This window comes from Mytilus trossulus, chromosome 3 (assembly GCF_036588685.1).
Source record: "Mytilus trossulus isolate FHL-02 chromosome 3, PNRI_Mtr1.1.1.hap1, whole genome shotgun sequence".
NCBI lineage: Eukaryota > Metazoa > Mollusca > Bivalvia > Mytilida > Mytilidae > Mytilus > Mytilus trossulus.
This window is the reverse complement of record NC_086375.1, coordinates 75,406,846-75,432,063: the sequence shown is the minus strand read 5'-3', so window position 1 is coordinate 75,432,063 and position 25,218 is coordinate 75,406,846. Positions and strand designations below refer to the sequence as shown.

The following is a 25,218-nucleotide window of genomic DNA, read 5'->3' as shown; positions in this document are numbered from 1 at the left end:
CAACCAGAATGTATACTTTACTGTTCTAAATGCTATTGAACATGTTTTATCTATTAGATTGTAATTCTGTTCCTGTTCCTCGATTATCAGATAACTCGTTATCATTTTGAAAGTAAACACTGTTCATACTATTTATTGGGTTTATTTATTGTGTTCCAAAAACAACTGACTGTGAAAATGAACTTCCATAACCGAAAGCAACCAGCATATCATCCGAATCGGCTTCTGATGATGATATGCCAGCGATTTGTCCGATTATAATACAGAAACGTTATAAGGCGTTTTAATTTTCCATTGTATTTCACCTTTTGCATCTAATGACACAACTAGATTGTGGTTAATTGACCCCATTACTGTGACCCCGAATATTAAACTGTCTATTTCATTGTCACCTTTTCGAGACACCATAATGTCTGAAGTCACTTCCGCTTCACCTCCGAGTAAAGTGGATAAGTTAATGGTAGTTTCCACAGATCCAGTTAGTGGTAGAACTTTATAAATGAGGTTGTTTTTCTGGGCTAAAAGCCAAACTTGGATTTCAGTAGTTTTACTTAATCTACTTGATCTAGAAGCTATATGTGCCAGTAAATTCGATGTGTACTTTTCCTCCTTTTGTCTTCTTTTTTCGATTGCTCCATTTGTTTCATACATTGCCATTCGGGATGCAGGTATAAATCTTTTATAAGTCAGACTTGAACTGTCACCTTTATCCTTGATAGCCCAGAAAGTTCTTCTTGGGCATTGGTTTTACATACCGGGGGTGGTAAAATAACGTAAACAGAATGTCGTAGAGAATCGGCAATTATTAGTGGATGACCTTGAACGCCACCAATCTTCTGTTTTCTAGATTTAAATCGTAGGACCTTTTCATTGCGTTCGTGTATTTGTTTTCTTTGGTTCAAATCGAAAGTTAAAGTGTCGACACCTTTCTTATGTTTTACTAGAATTTTCGACACCAATTCAAAGTCGAAGTACCAAGATATATGAAGTCTGTCAGCCATTCTAGGAAATACATCGATTGCGTAAAGTCCTTGCCTTCCTTCAACTCCAGACTGTAACACATTAAAGTGATATATAAAATATCTGTTTTAGTGTATTTGTTTTGCATGTTTTGTATACAAAATTTGAAAAGCCACAGTCGCTGCTGTTTGTGTCTATGAGATTACAATTGTTAGTGAAGTATATCATAATATACTTAAGGGTGTGGACATACGATATGACGTAAAGCTTCATTTAAAGTCGGTTTATGCAGTACAATTACAACCATAAGTTCTGAACATAATTTGAAACTGGATTACTTTTCAGATATGTCTTACAAGTACGTATTGCTGTTGTCTATATTACCAACATTTTACAAGTAAGTGTTGCAAGCTAAATAGAATCATATTCAAAACAGTGTGGTCCTGGCCATTGATTGTCGACCTAAATTATCCCATTGACTGGGACAGATTAGGTGAACGTTTGTCTGTAACGACCATTGCCCACTTCTTACTTATTATAGAATTTAAACTGTGGGGTCACCAAAGGTTCTTAACGCCTTTAATAATAAAATAATTCGAAAAACTATTCATGAATAACCTTTATGTGTTGATTTATATTATTAATATAAATCAACACATCGTATTATTCCGGATTCGTTTTTCGAATTGCTTTATTTAGGTGTTGAGAACCTTTGGTGACCCCACAGATTCAGTGTCTTTAACAAGTACATAGTGAGCAGTGATTGTTACCGACAAACGTTCACCTAATCTGTCCCAGTCAATGGGATAATTTAGGTCGTTAATCAATGGCCAGGACCACACTGTTTTGAATATGATTCTACATCATTTACATAGACAGTTTGTGGGATGCAATCTGAATACATTAAATCTCATATTCTCTATTTTATTCAATAATAGTGTGCTTTGTTGCAAAAAATAATTGATGTCGATAAAGATTTTTACTATCTTTTTAACAGTAATACCTTGCATGTTGCTTCAGTGTCATTTCTTGGCTTAAATTCTGTTAAGACATAAACACGGTTTTCCACAATAGCAGGTGTAGAAACAGGTATAAATGTACCGTTTACTTGGTCCAATGTACCTGGAAGTGGTATAGAAGCTACAGGTATACCATCTATAAAAACATAAATGAGTGAATTACGATTTGAAAATAACAATGTGTAAAGATATTCCTTTTTCCTATTTATTGAAGCAATAGAGAAAATTACATGAACTATTTTTAGTTAATTAACTTGCAAAGATAACTGCTCATTAGTTTTTCCCTCAAAATATCATTCTCTCTTCAACCAAAATATCAATAGACTAAAACATTTAATATGTTTAGCTTACAAAATGGTACTATTACAGACATGTACAACAGATTGGGTTTACTTGAACACGATTGGAATAATTAAGCTTACCAAAAACTTGAAAATGAAGAGGAGGCTACGGAGAAACCCCCTGTATATCACCAATTCAGAAGACAATACCACTCTAGATCTTGATAGGATAATTCTGTCTTTTCTAGCAATTTAGCTGGTGAAACTCGTAATCGGGTGTATCGCCATCTTAGGGACAGCGAAGATTATGGTCTCATAGATTTTGAAATAATTGTAATAAATAGAACAATTGTACTTTATGGTGGAATTGTGGTGAGCGGAATCATATTTCCGCTGTATATCGTCATGGAGCGTATGTCACCTGTTACAAGTGCAACGTTCAGGGAAATAAGGCTAAGACTTGTAATTTGTATAAGGTTCTCGACCAAGATGCGAGTGCCGTTAATGGCGATAGCTCTTGTAAAGCAAGAGTCTGTAAGAAAGATAAGCGTAAACATAAACGTTGAAAACGTAAGTCCACAGCAAAAAAATCTATTTCTTAAATTAATTTTTAAATATCCGCTGTTCTATCAGCAGAGTGCACGAATTAAAGAATCATCTCTAATTCATCTTCGCAAGGCAAGGGTTACGATCCACTTCTTTTCTCTTGAGCGGGAGTGGATCGTAACCCTTGGCTAGCGAAGATGTCTCTAAATATTATGCAAGTTTATTTGAAATGGTCAAAACCTTTAAAAAAATGTTTGACCCGCTAACATTGATCATATATACATGGATCGGTAAATACAGGTTATCAGGTAAAGATAAAGGAGCATATAGGCCTTTGTATAAAATCAAAACGTTTTGTCCTTGACAATAATCTTCTTGATAGTAAAAACGATAACGTTTGTGAATTGTATCTAGAAAAGCCATCCCATTTCTCAAGTTTAACACAAAACAGCTATTGGGATAGCATATAAAAACAATGATGGAATCGGTCATCAAACAACCAATATGCTCATGTATTGATTACTTCAAAACTGCTCAAAGTAATCCACTCTGGTAATGAAATTTTACTAATGGGTGACTTTAACGGGAAATGTATTGAAAAGTGTACAAACTTTAATTTCATGTGAATTGGCATCCTATGATTAAAAAGGCTCCATCGGTTTATGGTCCGGGAACACAGTTTGTGTAAATAGTCTCTAGTGTGGACAATGTGTTAATTGCTGTCTTATACCCTTTCCAAATTATTTTTTTCTTGTTTTATGCCTCAAATAGCGAGTAGAGGATTGAAACTAAAATGAAAAAAAATAGGTCATGAATTTCAAAATAAAGTAGTGATTTGATCCAATTAAAAAAGAATAAAAATGATTATTTCGGAAGCTGTGAAAAGAATTCAAAACACTCTAACATAAAATTTTCAAATTTTTAGTTAGAAATTTTCTATAATTTTGTGATAACTTGTCCTCAAAGTAGTTAACCACACTCCGAAAAAAGTATTAAGAAAGCGCAAGTGTTTTTTTTTAAATTTCCATTTATTGTCTAAAAGAAATGCGGTTACGAAATAACTGTGCTATATAGAGGCTCTCTTATTTCTAACACCGCAACGTAACACGTGTTATAATAGATAAACATGTCTTGTTTAATCAACATAAAACGTACCAAAAAAACTACAAACACACACAAAATTAAAAAAAAAAACGTAATCTATAGGAATCTGCGTTTGTTCGGAAAATAAACGAATATAAATCAATACAATTTAAGATCACTTGAAAAAAGGTCCGTCCTTTATCCTGCTGATTTTTTTTAACCAATCAAATCGTAATTGCAAGTTTTTGAACAACGAGCTTGGCAAAAAAACATTTTTATATATTTAGGCAGGCCTATACTGTAAATACTTACGAGTATCATATGCAAATATAATTCCGGCCATCGATGCAAAAACTAATATACGTAACCATTTTCTGTAAGTTGTACACTATAACAAAGAAAAAATCATTACTATACATTTTTAAAGTGAAGAAAGATAACTCATGAACGACAAATGTAAAGTATGACCAATACAACATCAACCTAGCACTTCGATGAATAATTAAGGAATTCACATTAATTTATACTTTACCACACTAATGACAGTAATGACGGGATTATAGGCTCCTTGATTTGGACATGCGGATGGCAAATGTTGCAGGGATACAAATATTTGCGAGCACTTAATGTACCTTTAACTGTAATAGCTAAACAAAAGAAGTACATGTATCTAGAAAAAAACAAGGGTTGTATATCTTACTATACAAATCCTTGAAAAAACTAACTGGATTCATTGTTCCTTGCTTACATCCCAGTGACAAATATTTCATACATATTCTGACTGGAAGGAAGTTACGGAAGCGTATTAGGGACATAGAAAAAATAAAATTGGCAGTAAACTTTTTTTTCAAAGTCGAAATTTTGACATTTCAAATCTCGAAATTTCGACTTTATCTCGAAATTTTAACTTTTCTTATCTTGAAATTTTGAAATTCTAAAATCTTGAAATTTCGACTTTTTTGAAACTCGAAATTTCGACTTTTTCTAAACTCAAAATTTCGACCTATTTCAAACTCAAAATTTCGACTTCTTTTTAACTTAAAATGTCATTTATATCAGCAAGGCGGAGAGCCATATACATCATAAACTTCATAAGCATATTTTAATAAACTAAACCATTTTAAAGAGGTTATTTTAGATAGAAAATCTTGTTTTTGCCGAAGAATAAATAAAAAATGTTTCATGTTCAAATACAATTTTGAAGTCTAGACTTCAGATATGTGTATCTAGACAACCCCGCTATTCCGACACACCTGTATTACGACAAACTTTCATTCAACAGTCTAATATATAAAGACAAGGGTTAATAGTTGTGTTATAAGAATCAGTCTATGGAAGGTGCGATACGATAAAAACTTTTCTTATATCAATAAGCGATATTGTCTTATATCAACGGGTTGCATTGTGGGAAATCTCAGACGAATGTTTACATTTTTATGAAGGAACGAAGATTTCTCGGTATAAAGTAATGATTCTTTTCTTAAAACAGGCTGACATTTAACAAGACATACGTCTGCTGTATAATTTCCATGAATTATTTTAAGTTATACTAAGCAAGGTGTATTTAAACGAGAAAATTGAATTGTTGAATAAATTAGACATAAATGCACGATTTATCATCTGTAGATGTACAAATTCAATTAATGTCATGTAGCAAATAATGTGGATGCAATTGAGAGGAATTCAATTGTTGGATAAGCCAAAATCGGCTATAAGTCAAAGACACTGCTATATTTTAAAATATCAATGCGAGGTTTGTTTTATATCATAGCGATATTTTTTTAATATCAAAAAATTATGAATGCGATACTTTTCTTATATAACTGCTATAGTTTTCTAATATAAAATTAATACGATGACACGTCACAATGCATGTCAAAAGAACCGCAAACATTATTCACAAACTTAGTTCATGACCGGCTTAATGTTTGAGGATCAATATCACTAAAATTTCGTATCTGTAACAAAATTAACGCTTACACGATCTTATCATTTTGAAAATGTTACTTGAACCTATTGATATTTGAAAGTGTTAATAACCTGTTCAGTCTATTGTTTTCAATCACATGGTTTAACCGACTTATTCTGTTTGAAGTGATGATGCAATGGTAGAATTTAAATGCGGTTGTAATAGACTACATGTACCAACCTATTAGATTCTAATATAGGTCCAGTGGCCGATCAATGCATTTGAATTGGCACATATGCTTGGACCCAACCCCCTTATCCTAGGTTTGGAACTCCCTTTTGAAAACGGCTGGGTTTGCCCTTGAGGTCACACTGTTATAGCCTATCCACATGGGTAATATCGAAACAGACAAAAACTAGATATGTCAAAGCAACACGAATTGTCCCGTCTTAAAATGTTGAAAAATCTGCAATTTCAATAACAAATGTGGACACACACATGATGGTAGTCTCACATGTCAAAAATCAGCTCAAAATCTAGAGGCGTATCGAAAAAGAGTCAGTATAACTGTGATTTTCAACAATTTTCGAAGTTGTTATAATAACCTTAATTTTGGCCAAAATTAGCGGAGCAAAACAATTTTAAATTTCATCTGCAAATCATCATTGTTAGCTCACATACAAAAAAAATCAGTCCAAAATCTGAAAGCATTTAGAAAAAAAAGTCTGTATAATTTTTAACAATTTTTCAAAGTCCATAGTTTGTTATTTCGGCAAAAATTAGCCAAGCAGAAAAAAACTAAAACTTGATCTGTACCTCATCATGGTTAACTCACATAACAAAAATCAGCCCAATATATGAAGGCGTTTAAAAAAAAATCCGTATAATGATGTGTTACGGAATGACGGAATTTCGAAATTACAGAATTTCGGATTTTCGGAATTACGGAATTTCGAACAAGGGTAAAGCTAAATGGCACCGACAACTTGGCATAAAATATCAATGCGAGGTTTGTTTTATATCATAGCGATATTTTTTTAATATCAAAAATTTATGAATGCGATACTTTTCTTATATAACTGCTATAGTTTTCTAATATAAAATTAATACGATGACACGTCACAATGCATGTCAAAAGAACTGCAAACATTATTCACAAACTTAGTTCATGACCGGCTTAATGTTTGAGAATCAATATCACTAAAATTTCGTATCTGTAACAAAATTAACGCTTACACGATCTTATCATTTTGAAAATGTTACTTGACCCTATTGATATTTGAAAGTGTTAATAACCTATTCAGTCTATTGTTTTCAATCACATGGTTTAACCGACTTATTCTGTTTGAAGTGATGATGCAATGGTAGAATTTAAATGCGGTTGTAATAGACTACATGTACCAACCTATTAGATTCTAACATAGGTCCAGTGGCCGATCAATGCATTTGAATTGGCACATATGCTTGGACCCAACCCCCTTATCCTAGGTTTGGAACTCCCTTTTGAAAACGGCTGGGTTTGCCCTTGAGGTCACACTGTTATAGCCTATCCACATGGGTAATATCGAAACAGACAAAAACTAGATATGTCAAAGCAACACGAATTGTCCCGTCTTAAAATGTTGAAAAATCTGCAATTTCAATAACAAATGTGGACACACACATGATGGTAGTCTCACATGTCAAAAATCAGCTCAAAATCTAGAGGCGTATCGAAAAAGAGTCAGTATAACTGTGATTTTCAACAATTTTCGAAGTTGTTATAATAACCTTAATTTTGGCCAAAATTAGCGGAGCAAAACAATTTTAAATTTCATCTGCAAATCATCATTGTTAGCTCACATACAAAAAAAATCAGTCCAAAATCTGAAAGCATTTAGAAAAAAAAGTCTGTATAATTTTTAACAATTTTTCAAAGTCCATAGTTTGTTATTTCGGCAAAAATTAGCCAAGCAGAAAAAAACTAAAACTTGATCTGTACCTCATCATGGTTAACTCACATAACAAAAATCAGCCCAATATATGAAGGCGTTTAAAAAAAAATCCGTATAATGATGTGTTACGGAATGACGGAATTTCGAAATTACAGAATTTCGGATTTTCGGAATTACGGAATTTCGAACAAGGGTAAAGCTAAATGGCACCGACAACTTGGCATAAAATATCAATGCGAGGTTTGTTTTATATCATAGCGATATTTTTTTAATATCAAAAATTTATGAATGCGATACTTTTCTTATATAACTGCTATAGTTTTCTAATATAAAATTAATACGATGACACGTCACAATGCATGTCAAAAGAACTGCAAACATTATTCACAAACTTAGTTCATGACCGGCTTAATGTTTGAGAATCAATATCACTAAAATTTCGTATCTGTAACAAAATTAACGCTTACACGATCTTATCATTTTGAAAATGTTACTTGACCCTATTGATATTTGAAAGTGTTAATAACCTATTCAGTCTATTGTTTTCAATCACATGGTTTAACCGACTTATTCTGTTTGAAGTGATGATGCAATGGTAGAATTTAAATGCGGTTGTAATAGACTACATGTACCAACCTATTAGATTCTAACATAGGTCCAGTGGCCGATCAATGCATTTGAATTGGCACATATGCTTGGACCCAACCCCCTTTTGAAAACGGCTGAGTTTGCCCTTGAGGTCACACTGTTATAGCCTATCCACATGGGTAATATCGAAACAGACAAAAACTAGATATGTCAAAGCAACACGAATTGTCCCGTCTTAAAATGTTGAAAAATCTGCAATTTCAATAACAAATGTGGACACAAACATGATGGTAGTCTCACATGTCAAAAATCAGCTCAAAATCTAGAGGCGTATCGAAAAAGAGTCAGTATAACTGTGATTTTCAACAATTTTCGAAGTTGTTATAATAACCTTAATTTTGGCCAAAATTAGCGGAGCAAAACAATTTTAAATTTCATCTGCAAATCATCATTGTTAGCTCACATACAAAAAAAAATCAGTCCAAAACCTGAAAGCATTTAGAAAAAAAGTCTGTATAATTTTTAACAATTTTTCAAAGTCCATAGTCTGTTATTTCGGCAAAAATTAGCCAAGCAGAAAAAAACTTAAACTTGATCTGTAACTCATCATGGTTAACTCACATAACAAAAATCAGCCCAATATATGAAGGCGTTTAAAAAAAAATCCGTATAATGATGTGTTACGGAATGACGGAATTTCGAAATTACAGAATTTCGGATTTTCGGAATTACGGAATTTCGAACAAGGGTAAAGCTATATGGCACCGACAACTTCGTTGCGGACAATACATATCATGAATACTTAAAAACATTCTTTCAAACAGTCCAATCCAATACAGCTCCAAATAACAATAAATATTCAAATGGTAAAATAAATATTCCAAACAAATTAAAATGTACAAATGCTGATGTCCTGAACTTTGAAGATACCAACTGAGTAGCCTCAGACTATAAATTGAACAACTTCAGATACAACGAAAATCAAAAATCTAGTCAAACAGAAAATGTATTTATTATTAACATAGAAAAAATATTGAGAAGGAAAACAGTTCTTTTTTTACACCAAAGACTTTCCCCGTTGGTAAATCGATATCACTATGAACATAATCAACTCGCCGCCTGGACGCTCTTTTACATCGCGATGACCGTGAGGGCGTTCCGTTGCTTTGTTACCACATATATTTGACTTGCGTTTTTTACTAGTAATCGATCGTATAAATAACAATCCGTATCGCTTGTTATAAATTCATTTCTTCAATGAATACTAAAAAATTGTTTAGAAAACAAATGAATAAGATGTAACTATCTGTTGACGTTATGAATGTGTATATATTTTTTCTATATTTATACATTTAGATCGTTCAGTGCTGTTTATTTGGTATTTTTATTGACTTAATCGTTCTTGTACCATCATAACTGTCGTTACCTTTAAAGCTTTAGAAGTGTGTTTGTTCATATTGCACTTAACACAAGATTCAGCACCCAAATGACGTTTTGAAGGACAGGAAAGCAGTTTATTTATAAGAGGTTTATCTGATATTAGATTTATAGATATATTAAGCAGATGGTGCATGAGTTCGAATGAGAGAAATTTCCATAAAAGTAATAGTTTGTTTTAAATAAACCATTATAGATCAAAGTAGGGCCTTAAACACGGATCCTTGACTCTCAGCGAACACCACGCTTAATAGGAACCAACAAATTACTAGTGTTAAACCACTCAAACAGGAAAACGGTACCAACAGTCTAATTTGTATAAAAAAAAGGAGATTCAAAAATGCACAGGCCAAGTTTTGTCGAATCAATCTGAGCGAGGACAGTATGATTTATCTTTGTCAAAAGTTAGTTTCATTGTTTTCAATAAAGAATGTCTTCCATGCATGCGTTGCGAGCATATCTGATATATATTATTTCGGTGCGTTCATTATAAATTTGCTAAATGTTATATATATGTAACACTCCCAAACGTGTCTTTTCTCCCTAAACGTGTCTGAAATGTACAATATTCCCCAAACGTGTCCGAGTTCATAACCCCCAAACGTGTCCGATAAATGTTATTCGCCAAAACGTGTCCAATATTTAACACCAGAACGTCTCGTGTCTTTTAGCGTTAATACATGTATCTCCTAAATAAAATCGCAGGTAACGTTTACGGCAATTTTATGATGGGGACACAGGTGACAAAATTTTCATTTATTAGCTTTTATTAGTTCATTTAATGTAGGTTTTTAATGAATATCATAATTCAAAACCTAATCTGTAATTGTTAATTAATTTTTGACTGAAATTGCTTATTGTTCAGTTGCAAGTATCTCAAACTAATTGAGAGCGAACCTGCACATAATTATAGAGCTGAACTAATCGGTGACTTTATAAATTATTTTGTACTTATAAACTCCGATGATGATTTTTTTTTATATTACTCCGATTATTGCAGTATTTTTTTTTTTTTACTTTTATTAATAGTTCTCCATCTGAATGTGTGTGTATTTCAAAAACTCATCAAATCATAAACTGGCTATCCGGGTTTTTTTTTTTATATAGATTTTAGGTTTCCAGCATTACTAAAGACACACGATTAAGAGACAAAACGTCCAGTGCCAAATATTTCATGCATTTGTTTTCTAGATTCTTTTTATTGATATGAATGTTATGTGATCAATGCCGGTTATAAGGGGTTACCGTAATTGTAAATTTAATTTGTACTGTATAAATTCACTTTCTAGACTGTTGATAGCGTATTGTCCAGTTGCAAAACTCTATGCATATTTAGAGCGAAATAGTTTAACATTTGCTGTATAAATTAACTTGCGTATTTCCAGTTGCAAGTATTTCATGCATATTGAGAGGGAACATAGGTTACAAGTTGTTTTTTTACATTTGTTCTGTATAAATTTACTTTAGACTGTTGATCGTCCAGTTGCCGGTGTTTTACAATATTTAGAGAGAATATACAAATTTTAATGTGCAAAGAAAGGGACACTTTCATCCGTTTACTGTACAGTTTAACGTTACTAAACATGTTTGCTTACACTTTACATACGACATAGCCGAAAGGAAGCCCTCACTTTTACCCGTTTTTTCGGCCGGTTTAAAAAAAGTACCGTATCTATATTTTTAATGAAATTGTAAAATTAGTATACTTTAATAGAATAGCAATAACCAAATAAAGCTTGACATGGACACGTTTTTGGGATTGGACACGTTTAGTGGTTTGTTGAGAAATTGACACGTTTGGGCGTTTATACAAAACACACGCTTTGGCGATGTTTTTAACTAGACATGGTTTGCAGTTCAGTGACGTCAATGTGGACACGTTTCGGGACATCGGACACGTTTGGGGGGAAGGACACGTTTCTGAGTTACATATATGTGAACAATGATTTTGATACTTAGCTATTTGATTACGACATTGTTTACCATCGGTACTGGCATTTTCAAATTTTGAAAATGGTGGATTAATACTAATAATTACTAATATAGATATTACAAAAACACCGTTATGATATTTTAAAAGTATCGCATTGATATTTTAAAAGTATCGCATTGATATTTTAAAAGCATCGCATTGTTTATTTATGTATTTAAGAAAAACACAGCACTTCAAATTTTACACGGACATAAACTTGAGCTTCTAACTAACTTCTGAATGTATATTTAGACTCAATTGTTGTTTATATTTGAACAATAAGTTTTAAAGTTAGTATTTTCTTAATTTTTCGTTGCCGAAAACAACATTTTCCGAATGGAATGTCTGCATATTTACAATTGCTATTAGACAATATCGCTCATTGATATAAGAAAAGTTTTTATCGATACGCTTCTTCCATACACTGAGAATGCAAACTTCCCAAACTAGAAAACTGAGCAGCTCATTGGTTGTCCTGAATATGTATGGCATTTTTGGCTACTTGATTTACCATTGTTTAAACAAGGCAAAGTCAGTGACTTGCTATTGGGATACCAAACAGGCCTTTGAAACTGTGATGCTAAATGTACTCAGATCTGACGATCCTATGACAGTGTCGTGCGTGGAAACTAAAACATGGAATAGGGGGGGGGGATTCTGTCAACATGCATGCTCTTTATGAATAATTTCTTCAATATTAAATGCTAATCCATATCTTAATTTAAGAACAAAACCAATTTCTGAATATAAATTGCCAAAATATATGGATGACGCTTTAATACTTTGCGACCATGTCTTCTCCTTCTAAAATTGTTATAACTGTGTTTGAACACTAACATCAAAGTTTTAAAAGTACTTAGAAAGAGTCAAAATTTCGAGATTTCAACAGACGAAATTTCGATATTTCAACAGTCGAAATTTCGATTTAAAAAAAAAGTCGATTTTTTTAGTTTAAAATAAGTCGAAATTTCGAATTTAAAATAAGTCGAAATTTCGTGTTCAAAATAAGTCGAAATTTCGAGTTTTAAAAAAGTTGAAATTTTGAGTTTAAAATAAGTCGAAATTTCGAGTCTACAATAAGTCGAAATTTCGAGTTTTCAATAAGTCGAAAATTCGAGTTTTAAATAAGTCGAAATTTCGTGTTCAAAATAAGTCGAAATTTCGAATTTTAAAAAAGTTGAAATTTTGAGTTTAAAATAAGTCGAAATTTCGAGTTTAAAATAAGTCGAAATTTCGTGTTCAAAATAAGTCGAAATTTCGAGTTTTAAAAAAGTTGAAATTTTGAGTTTAAAATAAGTCGAAATTTCGAGTCTAAAATAAGTCGAAATTTCGAGTTTTCAATAAGTCGAAATTTCGAGTTTTAAATAAGTCGAAATTTCGAGTTTTAAATAAGTCGAAATTTCGAGTTTTAAATAAGTCGAAATTTCGAGTTTAAAGTGGAAATTTCGACTTTCAAAAAAGTCAAAATTTCGACTTTTCAAAAAGTCGAAATTTCAAGATTTTAGAAAGTCAAAATTTCAAGTTTAAGTCAAAATTTCGGGATTTGTAGAGTCAAAATTTCAAGTTAAAGTCAAAATTTCGAGATTTGAAAAGTCAAAATTTCGACTTTGAAAAAAAAAGTTCACTGCCAATTTTATTTTTTCTATGTCCCTAATACGCTTCTACGGAAGCATGAATTATTTTAAGTTATACTAAGCAAGGTGTATTTAAACGAGAAAATTGAATTGTTGAATAAATTTGACATAAATGCACGATTTATCATCTGTAGATGTACAAATTCAATTAATGTCATGTAGCAAATAATGTGGATGCAATTGAGAGGAATTCAATTGTTGGATAAGCCAAAATCGGCTATAAGTCAAAGATACTGCTATATTTTAAAATATCAATGCGAGGTTTGTTTTATATCATAGCGATATTTTTTTAATATCAAAAAATTATGAATGCGATACTTTTCTTATATAACTGCTATAGTTTTCTAATATAAAATTAATACGATGACACGTCACAATGCATGTCAAAAGAACCGCAAACATTATTCACAAACTTAGTTCATGACCGGCTTAATGTTTGAGGATCAATATCACTAAAATTTCGTATCTGTAACAAAATTAACGCTTACACGATCTTATCATTTTGAAAATGTTACTTGACCCTATTGATATTTGAAAGTGTTAATAACCTGTTCAGTCTATTGTTTTCAATCACATGGTTTAACCGACTTATTCTGTTTGAAGTGATGATGCAATGGTAGAATTTAAATGCGGTTGTAATAGACTACATGTACCAACCTATTAGATTCTAATATAGGTCCAGTGGCCGATCAATGCATTTGAATTGGCACATATGCTTGGACCCAACCCCCTTATCCTAGGTTTGGAACTCCCTTTTGAAAACGGCTGGGTTTGCCCTTGAGGTCACACTGTTATAGCCTATCCACATGGGTAATATCGAAACAGACAAAAACTAGATATGTCAAAGCAACACGAATTGTCCCGTCTTAAAATGTTGAAAAATCTGCAATTTCAATTACAAATGTGGACACAAACATGATGGTAGTCTCACATGTCAAAAATCAGCTCAAAATCTAGAGGCGTATCGAAAAAGAGTCAGTATAACTGTGATTTTCAACAATTTTCGAAGTTGTTATAATAACCTTAATTTTGGCCAAAATTAGCGGAGCAAAACAATTTTAAATTTCATCTGCAAATCATCATTGTTAGCTCACATACAAAAAAAAATCAGTCCAAAATCTGAAAGCATTTAGAAAAAAAAGTCTGTATAATTTTTAACAATTTTTCAAAGTCCATAGTTTGTTATTTCGGCAAAAATTAGCCAAGCAGAAAAAAACTAAAACTTGATCTGTACCTCATCATGGTTAACTCACATAACAAAAATCAGCCCAATATATGAAGGCGTTTAAAAAAAAAATCCGTATAATGATGTGTTACGGAATGACGGAATTTCGAAATTACAGAATTTCGGATTTTCGGAATTACGGAATTTCGAACAAGGGTAAAGCTAAATGGCACCGACAACTTGGCATAAAATATCAATGCGAGGTTTGTTTTATATCATAGCGATATTTTTTTAATATCAAAAATTTATGAATGCGATACTTTTCTTATATAACTGCTATAGTTTTCTAATATAAAATTAATACGATGACACGTCACAATGCATGTCAAAAGAACTGCAAACATTATTCACAAACTTAGTTCATGACCGGCTTAATGTTTGAGAATCAATATCACTAAAATTTCGTATCTGTAACAAAATTAACGCTTACACGATCTTATCATTTTGAAAATGTTACTTGACCCTATTGATATTTGAAAGTGTTAATAACCTATTCAGTCTATTGTTTTCAATCACATGGTTTAACCGACTTATTCTGTTTGAAGTGATGATGCAATGGTAGAATTTAAATGCGGTTGTAATAGACTACATGTACCAACCTATTAGATTCTAATATAGGTCCAGTGGCCGATCAATGCATTTGAATTGGCACATATGCTTGGACCCAACCCCCTTATCCTAGGTTTGGAACCCCCTTTTGAAAACGGCTGGGTTTGCCCTTGAGGTCACACTGTTATAGCCTATCCACATGGGTAATATCGAAACAGACAAAAACTAGATATGTCAAAGCAACACGAATTGTCCCGTCTTGAAATGTTGAAAAATCTGCAATTTCAATAACAAATGTGGACACAAACATGATGGTAGTCTCACATGTCAAAAATCAGCTCAAAATCTAGAGGCGTATCGAAAAAGAGTCAGTATAACTGTGATTTTCAACAATTTTCGAAGTTGTTATAATAACCTTAATTTTGGCCAAAATTAGCGGAGCAAAACAATTTTAAATTTCATCTGCAAATCATCATTGTTAGCTCACATACAAAAAAAAATCAGTCCAAAACCTGAAAGCATTTAGAAAAAAAAGTCTGTATAATTTTTAACAATTTTTCAAAGTCCATAGTCTGTTATTTCGGCAAAAATTAGCCAAGCAGAAAAAAACTTAAACTTGATCTGTAACTCATCATGGTTAACTCACATAACAAAAATCAGCCCAATATATGAAGGCGTTTAAAAAAAAATCCGTATAATGATGTGTTACGGAATGACGGATTTTCGGAATTACGGAATTTCGAACAAGGGTAAAGCTATATGGCACCGACAACTTCGTTGCGGACAATACATATCATGAATACTTAAAAACATTCTTTCAAACAGTCCAATCCAATACAGCTCCAAATAACAATAAATATTCAAATGGTAAAATAAATATTCCAAACAAATTAAAATGTACAAATGCTGATGTCCTGAACTTTGAAGATACCAACTGAGTAGCCTCAGACTATAAATTGAACAACTTCAGATACAACGAAAATCAAAAATCTTGTCAAACAGAAAATGTATTTATTATTAACATAGAAAAAATATTGAGAAGGAAAACAGTTCTTTTTTTACACCAAAGACTTTCCCCGTTGGTAAATCGATATCACTATGAACATAATCAACTCGCCGCCTGGACGCTCTTTTACATCGCGATGACCGTGAGGGCGTTCCGTTGCTTTGTTACCACATATATTTGACTTGCGTTTTTTACTAGTAATCGATCGTATAAATAACAATCCGTATCGCTTGTTATAAATTCATTTCTTCAATGAATACTAAAAAATTGTTTAGAAAACAAATGAATAAGATGTAACTATCTGTTGACGTTATGAATGTGTATATATTTTTTCTGTATTTATACATTTAGATCGTTCAGTGCTGTTTATTTGGTATTTTTATTGACTTAATCGTTCTTGTACCATCATATCTGTCGTTACCTTTAAAGCTTTAGAAGTGTGTTTGTTCATATTGCACTTAACACAAGATTCAGCACCCAAATGACGTTTTGAAGGACAGGAAAGCAGTTTATTTATAAGAGGTTTATCTGATATTAGATTTATAGATATATTAAGCAGATGGTGCATGAGTTCGAATGAGAGAAATTTCCATAAAAGTAATAGTTTGTTTTAAATAAACCATTATAGATCAAAGTAGGGCCTTAAACACGGATCCTTGACTCTCAGCGAACACCACGCTTAATAGGAACCAACAAATTACTAGTGTTAAACCACTCAAACAGGAAAACGGTACCAACAGTCTAATTTGTATAAAAAAAGGAGATTCAAAAATGCACAGGCCAAGTTTTGTCGAATCAATCTGAGCGAGGACAGTATGATTTATCTTTGTCAAAAGTTAGTTTCATTGTTTTCAATAAAGAAAGTCTTCCATGCATGCGTTGCGAGCATATCTGATATATATTATTTCGGTGCGTTCATTATAAATTTGCTAAATGTTATATATATGTAACACTCCCAAACGTGTTTCTACGGAAGCGTATTAGGGACATAGAAAAGATAAAATTGGCAGTGAACTTTTTTTTCAAAGTCGAAGTTTTGACTTTTCAAATCTCGAAATTTTGACTTTAACTTGAAATTTTGACTTTTCAAATCTCGAAATTTTGACTTAAACTTAAAATTTTGACTTTCTAAAATCTTGAAATTTCGACTTTTTGAAAAGTCGAAATTTTGACTTTTTTGAAACTCGAAATTTCAACTTATAAAAAGTCAAAATTTCGACTTATTTAAAACTCCAAATTTTGACTTATTTTAAACTCAAAATTTCGACTTTTTAAAAACTCGAAATTTCAACTTATTATAAACTCGACATTTCGACTTATTTTAAGCTCGATATTTCAACTTATTTAAATCAAAATTTCGACTCTATGTAAACACAAAATTCGACTTTTTGTAAACTCAAAATTTCGACTTTGATATCAAAATTTCGACTGTTGAAATCTCGAAATTTTGACTTTTTCTAAGAACATTTAAAACTTTGATGTTAGTATTCAAACACAGTTATTACAATTTAAGAAGGAGTAGACATGGACGCAAATTATTAAAACGTCATCCACACATTTTGGCAATTTATATTTAGAAATTTATTTTGTTCTTAAATTGAGATATGGGTTAGCATTTGATATTGAAGAAATCATTCGTAAAGAACCTGCATGTTGACAGAATTCCCCCCATACTCCATGTTTTAGTTTCCAGGACACTGTCATAGGATCGTCAGATCTTAGGACATTTAGCATCACAGTTTCAAAGGCCTGTTTGGTATCCCAATAGCAAGTCACTGACTTTGCCTTGTTTAAACAATCATGGTAAATCAAGTAGCCAAAAATGCCATGCATATTCAGAACGACCAATGATCTGCTCAGTTTTCAAGTTTTGGAAGTTTGCATTCTTATAACACAACTATTAACCCTTGTATATATTAGACTGTTGAAATAGAGTATGTCGTAATAAAGGTGTGTTGGAATAGCGGGGTTGTCTTGATACACATATCTGAAGTCCAGACTTGAAATATGTATTTAAACGTGAAACATATTTTATTCATTCTTCGGAAAGAACAAGATTTTCTATCTAAAATAACCTCTTTAAAATGGTTTAGTTTATTAAAATATGCTTATGAAGTTTATGGTGTAAATGGCTCTCCACCTCGCTTGTATAAATGACTGTGAATGTGGTAATAGCAAACGTATAAATACTGAGGAAAAGTCGAAAACTCTGAGTTTAAAAGAAGTCGAAATTTTGAGTTAAAAAGAAGTCGAAATTTCGAGTTTAGAAAAAGTCGAAATTTCGAGTTTAGAAAAAGTCGAAATTTCGAGTTTAACAAAAGTCGAAATTTTGAGTTTAAAAGAAGTCGAAATTTCAAGTTTTGAAAATTTTTTAAGATTTTAGAAAGTCAAAATTTCAAGATAAGAAAGTCGAAATTTTGAGACTTTAAATGTCAAAATTTCGACTTTGAAAAAAGAATTCACTGCCAATTTTATTTTTTCTATGTCCCCAATACACTTCCGTACGCTTCCGTAGGAAGTATCTTAGTTGTGCAAGGTTGTTCAGAAATATTTAACGACGGAAAATTAGGTTGCCAACGGAAAATGAGGGAAGAAATAAAAGGAGCAGAAATTGTGACTTTATGCTACATACAAACACCTATAAAGGATACTTTAATCTTAACTCAAAATTCCGGTATATCAGTTTCGTTTGTGTTCTTTCATCTTCTATCAACAATACGGCTTATTTCTAAATATATGACAAAATAACAAATTATTAAAGTCTAAACTGCCATTTGATAGATTTTGACAATTTTTTGTATTCATGTTCCTTTCTTTGACCTGTAATAGTTGACTTTTACAAATTGTGACTTGGATGGAGAGTTGTCTCATTGGCACTTATATATATATATATCCCACATCTTCTTACATTCATCAACAAAATACGGATGTTCTCAACAAAAAACTTAACTCTACAGGAAGTAATTGTGTATATTTATATCTTTGAGAGCCGTTGCAACGTATTACAATGGTGGAGAAGATATCACTTTCACTGAGAAAAGATCCTCTCATCTCAAATTATCACTTATTGGCATTCATGGAACTGAAAGTATTTAGCATTTCAATAGTGGAGACAAGATATCACGTTGTGCCGAGAAAAGACCCTCTCTCAGTTATATTCAAAACAACACATTACAGTGTAGGGTAAAATATATAACTAAGGGCTAAGAAAACAACACATTCAAATGATCGAAACAAGGAATCACTATGGGCTGAGATAGGAGCATCACAGAGTAACACACAGAGCAACATGTCAATGAATTTGATATCGTTATCTATACTAGAAGGATAAACCACATCATGCTTTCGTGTTTAATTCCAACTTAATGAGAAACTCAGTCGATACTAAATTAAACTATTTCACTCCAACAATGTTACCCTCTTTTCTCTAGAATACATCAAAATTTGTAGCACTTTTAACAAGAAAGCTATAGAAAACAGTTACTATAGCTGAAATATTATCTCCTGAATTGACTATTTATTTACAAATAACCAAATGCACACTACATTGTTTATATTCTACTGTACATTTTATATAATTAAAAATTCGTGAATGAGTAATCAATAAAGAATGAAACCGAAAGTTGTGTAAATAGACGAAAAAGGCATCAACAAGGAGTAACCGAAAGTTGTGTAAATAGACGAATAAGGCATCAACAAGGAGTAACCGAAAGTTGTGTAAACCTATGAACAAGGCATCAACAAGGAGTATAACCGAAAGTCGTGTAAATCTATGAATAAGGCATCATAAAGCAATATAACTGAAAGTAATGTAAACCAATGAACAAAGCATCAACAAGGAATATAACAGAAAGTTGTGTGAACCTATGAACAAGGCATCAATAATGAAAATAACTGAAAGTTGTGTGTACCGAACCTATGAAGGCATCAACAAGGAATATAACCGAAAGTTAGGTGAACCAATAAACAAGGCAAATAGCTTTTGCTCATCTCGAATAATTACCTAAATACAGGATACAGAAATGGTGGTATAGGTATTGACGGTTTGACTTGAGTCCCGTTCGCCTCATATTTTACCATAGTATGACCATCTGTCCAAATAATACCACCCTGCATGTCCATAACCGGAAGTGTTAAATTCCAAAGAGCATCGGCGTACCATATCTGTTTTCCACTCGACTTATCTATAGCTACATAGCCTCTAAAATGTAATAAATCTCTGTTTATAAAAGAGTATCTAAAAAGATATAATCGATAGTTTATGTATTAGATATGAATTTAATTATAACGATAAATGTATTTTCATATATAAACATGTTTTGTTACTGACAAAACAAAATAAAACGATTTGGTGAAATATGCATGGCACATGTATATAGAGCATACGATCCATGAATAATGTGCTTTTTGCTTCATTAAGTAAAGGATTTATATTGTCAGTCTTCTTATGTAAGAAAGAGGTTGTGAAAAATGTCCCTAGTTCTGCTAAGACTACTATATTTTAATAACTATTCTTTTGGCACTATCTGACTGTAGAATCAATGTTGTTTTTTTTTATATTTAGCGTAAATGCCAAAAATCAACAATAGTGGGAGTATCGCCCCCCCCCCCCCGCCCCCCCCCCCTCGAACGTTTCAAAGAAATTAGAACAACTACTTTTTTAATTCAGAGTGGCTGCGATTTATGCATCCCGAAAAACCGGTATATTAGTCCTCGGGGTTGTAACACATTTTCATCCACAGGATAATTCTAATGCTGTGTATATTTTATATGTTAGTCAACGGAAACATATATAGTCTCGATATTTAAGTAAAATAAAATAAGTAAAAAATTACAAACTACTTCGGATTACTTTCACCCATTTGTAGTAGAAATTACGCATAAATAGTATCGAGGCTAGATTGAACAATGCAAATTTGAGAGTTATTTTCTTTCGTGATATGTAAAAGAGGAACGAAAGATACCAGAGGGACAGTCAAACTCCTAGATCGAACATAAACGTACAACGCCATGTAGGTAACGTTACCATATAAACCTGACTCGTGATACCACTACGTCATTGTGGCAACATTTTGAAAACAACTTTATGATTTAAAATACTTTGGCTTCTATTAAAATCTATTTTAACATTTATTGTTTTTGAATGATTCATTGCTTACTGTATTCTTAGGCCTCTGTAAAGGCACACAATTTTATTACAATTTCCAACACATCCTAAAGAGTTCCATACAGGTCCGAACGTATTGTTCCAGATAACTTTCGGTTCTGACGATGGAAGCTCTAGTGAAAAAGAAAATGTTCCAGACGGTTGGCACCCATATACTGGACATCCAGAAATCGCCCAACAACGAATACTTTGACTTATTGTAACAATAACAAGAAATATTTTTTGATGATGTGCATTGTGACAATTTGTTTGATGTAATACAAAATGTAATGTGTAACAGTTAAACATTGATTAAGCTTATTTATTTAATGATAATGTACAGTGCGACTTTTTCACACATGATTTAGATATTTGATTTTAACCTAAATGTATTTTTACTCAAGTTTTCTTTACAGGTTCACTATAAGAATGTTTATTCATAATGGCGCATAACCGTTCATGCGGCTTCGGGGCCAACCTTGTAAAAATATTCTTTTGCAATATCAGAGAAATGTTCGCATCATAGAGTCGAGTGTTCAAATCATGCTGTTTTACGTAACAACTTCATTAAACAATGATCCATTACTTTTATGATTTAACAAAAAAAAAGAAGAAAATAGTACCGGCCTCTTACTATGCCAACAATATTGTTCCATATATATATATACACGGCCGACACTCGGGTAACCGAGAGATAGGTCGGTTAATCTATATTGAGTATGCGGCTATATCGGCATTGGGTATGTTAATCGGGTTGGCTAAAGTCTGTTAAGAGTAAAACTCACAATTTAATGTTAAACTCTGTTATATATACAGATTTTTTGGCACATTATGAGAATCACATCAAAAAAAGAAAAGTGTCTGACAAAATGATATCTATCATAGAACATTTTCCACCTTTAAAAAAATGCATAGCCTGCGCAATTTTAAGTAAAACAAAAAGGCGTCGTGCAAGTATGTGGTTTTTATGCTTGTACGCATAGCAATATTTTAGATAAAAGGCCAAAAACCATTTTAAGATATGATTTAAAGGACACAAAGTAGTACTTTGGTTCTAAAAGATCAATTGTCATTGATAAATATTTCATAATTGTTATATAAGTTGAGTTATATCACATTTTAATGAATATTAGGGGAATACAGTCTGTTAATGGGTTGGACAATTTAAATCGTGTCAGTTAAGAGTTATTTAGCCACGACAATAGTCTTACTACCTTGAGTTTATATTTTCACATTGAAAACAATGAGATGTACTTATGACGAAAAAATTACAATACGGTGCAACAGTATCCTTATAAAAAGAGCACTTTTATTTTAATTTTGTTTCTCTGCATTTCATTAAAAGGGTGTGTCACTTCAAATTAGCGTAATATGGATGGACTGATTGGCCGCTCCAATTCGCATGAATTTATTATTTACGCCAAGTTATCAATCAGCATTATTTTTTTGTCTGTTTAAAGTCTGTAAAATCTGTCATGTGTTGCATATCAGCTAGTTAAATTCCATGCGTTTTCTTTGGAATACTAAGGCTTTTCTACCTTAGGAATAGATTACCTTATGCCGGCGTCACACATTGGCGGATAGACCAGCGTGCACCAAACATACAGAGAAAGCTGACAAAGTCGGTATACGTTAGTTGCACGTCATAGGAACGCTTAGCAATCGTTCAAAGCGCGTTGCATAAGTTTGAAGTACGTCGAAATACAAAGGTAAAATTGAGAAAGGAAATGGGGAATGTGTCAAAGCGACAACAACCCAACCAAAGAACAGGCAACAGACAAAGGCCACCAATGGGTCTTCAATGAAGAGAGAAACTCCCGCACCCGTAGGCGTCCTTCAGCTGGCCCCTAAAAAAATATGCATACTGGTACAGTGATAAATTAATGGACGTCATAATAAACTCCGAATTATACACAAGAAACTAAAATTAAAAATCATATAAGACTAACAAAGGCCAGAGGCTCCTGACCTGGGACAGGCGCATCATTTCGGAGGGGATAAACATGTTTATAAGATATCAACACTCCCCCGATACCTTTATCCACTGAAGGAAAGTAAATACGCTTGATGAACGTAACGCTACAACCCGAGGAAATTTTTATGCAGCATAAAAACATACACCATACGCCAACATACGTTTCTTGAAAGCCGGATAAACGTTTAGCCTGAGGTACGCTTCTAGTACGCCCAATTCACGCTTAAGGATGTCTGCTTGTCATGTTTTAGAATTTTTGTCAGATTTTCGGAATCCTCTGGTTTTATCCATTTGAATGCCTTAAAACAATTTGCCCATGAACCCTAATTTTTTTTTTTATAAATCTTTAAAATGTATAATTATAAGCCATTTGTATTAGTCTCATAAAATCTTATTTATTTTTTCATAGTATTTGAGGCCCTTGACTGGTCAATGATAAAGCTATGAAAAGTCAAGAGAGTACATTTTCCCGCCAAAATTCCAATGGCTAATATCTCGAAAACGAGCACATTGACCCCTATATTTTTTTTCCTTTTTTGAAACCTTAATTAATCCCGTACCAATATAAACTAGTTTCATGAAAAGCTATTTATTTTGAAACTGAGCAGCGAACATCCTTAAAGCATATTGGCAGCGTAAATGATTTTTAACACGCCAGAGCTATACGTTGATGTGTGACGCCGGTATTAGTTGTATTTCCTCAATGCTTTTAAACTTTGTTTTTGGCCTTTTAAACATTTTTTTGAGCGTCACTGGTGAGTTTTTCGTAGCCGAAACGCGTGTCTGGCGTAAATATAAGGCGCAAATATCAAATTTCAATCCTGTTATCTATGAGAAGTTTATTCCCGGTGTGTATTTTCCTTTGTATGATACTATCGAGTCATCATTCTCATTTTCAGCCGCCTAAGGAAATGTCTGTACCAAGGTTTAAACCGTGGTTCTAAACAAGAAATAGACATTAGTAAAAAAAAATTATATTAGTGTTGGGTGTTGATTTAATGTGTAACAACAAGACAATTTTTTATTCCTGTAAATCACAATAAATGCCTAATATTAATTTCATTTTTCGAGTAATGATGTATTCCTATGATATCGTAAGTCATTTAGCCGACTCGCAGTCCGCAAACGTGCTTGTTTTTCTATCGAATGACCTTCAAGGTGGTGTAGAGAAAGGTTGATGTTGAAAGGTTTGTCTATATTTGTATGCAAATTATAAACATATTTCAGTTCATTTGATAAAAAAAATCAAAACATTACGAAGTTTATTTCTGATTTATGTACTTGTTAACTATGTAAACGACTAATTGGTGCCATTCATATCCATGATCAAGGTATCAATGAAACAGAATCCACATGATATATGCGACCATTCTTTGATGAAATTAATATTACTCTGATTTTACACTTTTTAAAATCATTTTTATCAATTTTCAGATTCCATTTTCTAAACTTATGTTTCATTGTTGAAGCGTTGTTTCCATTTATTCTAGCCACTAATATTGGGGCCTATATCTTTATTCAGATAACACCCCATATAACTTTAATTAAACTTGTAATATCATTCATAACTCTTAACAGACCAATAACAGACCGAGTTTTATACATCCGACCCATTAACAGACCATATTTTTTTTTTTATTAAAAACTGATTTATGTCACCAAAATACAGTTTTTCGTGTAGATTTTTCACATATTGATGTTAATATGGTGAACAAACATAATGCCAGTCTTTTTTCGATGTTCAAAAGATTGCATGCAAGTAAACTCAACCAACTTGTCATTTTTGTGTACATTTTGTGTGTGTAAAATGTGTATAAATTTATTGATGAGTAACTCGCCTTTTCATTTGATAGATCGTTTATTGAAGCTAGAAAAAAAATAATTACACCACTGGATTCAGTATTCCAAGTCATTTTGTCAGACAGGAATAGTTTTTATGATATAAATATAATTA

The 25,218-nt window shown here is 32.3% G+C and overlaps 1 protein-coding gene across 1 annotated transcript; it reads right to left on the bottom strand.

Moving 5' to 3' along the window:
* Positions 1-255: 255 nt before the first annotated feature.
* LOC134711036 (uncharacterized) lies at positions 256-21,598 on the bottom strand. Its single transcript, XM_063571464.1, has 6 exons — positions 21,303-21,598; positions 20,155-20,344; positions 4,202-4,277; positions 1,964-2,115; positions 864-1,052; positions 256-741 (listed from the first exon to the last, which is right to left on the bottom strand). The coding sequence occupies exons 1-6, from the start codon at positions 21,596-21,598 to the stop codon at positions 256-258; spliced, it is 1,389 nt and encodes a 462-aa protein (XP_063427534.1).
* Positions 21,599-25,218: the final 3,620 nt, after the last annotated feature.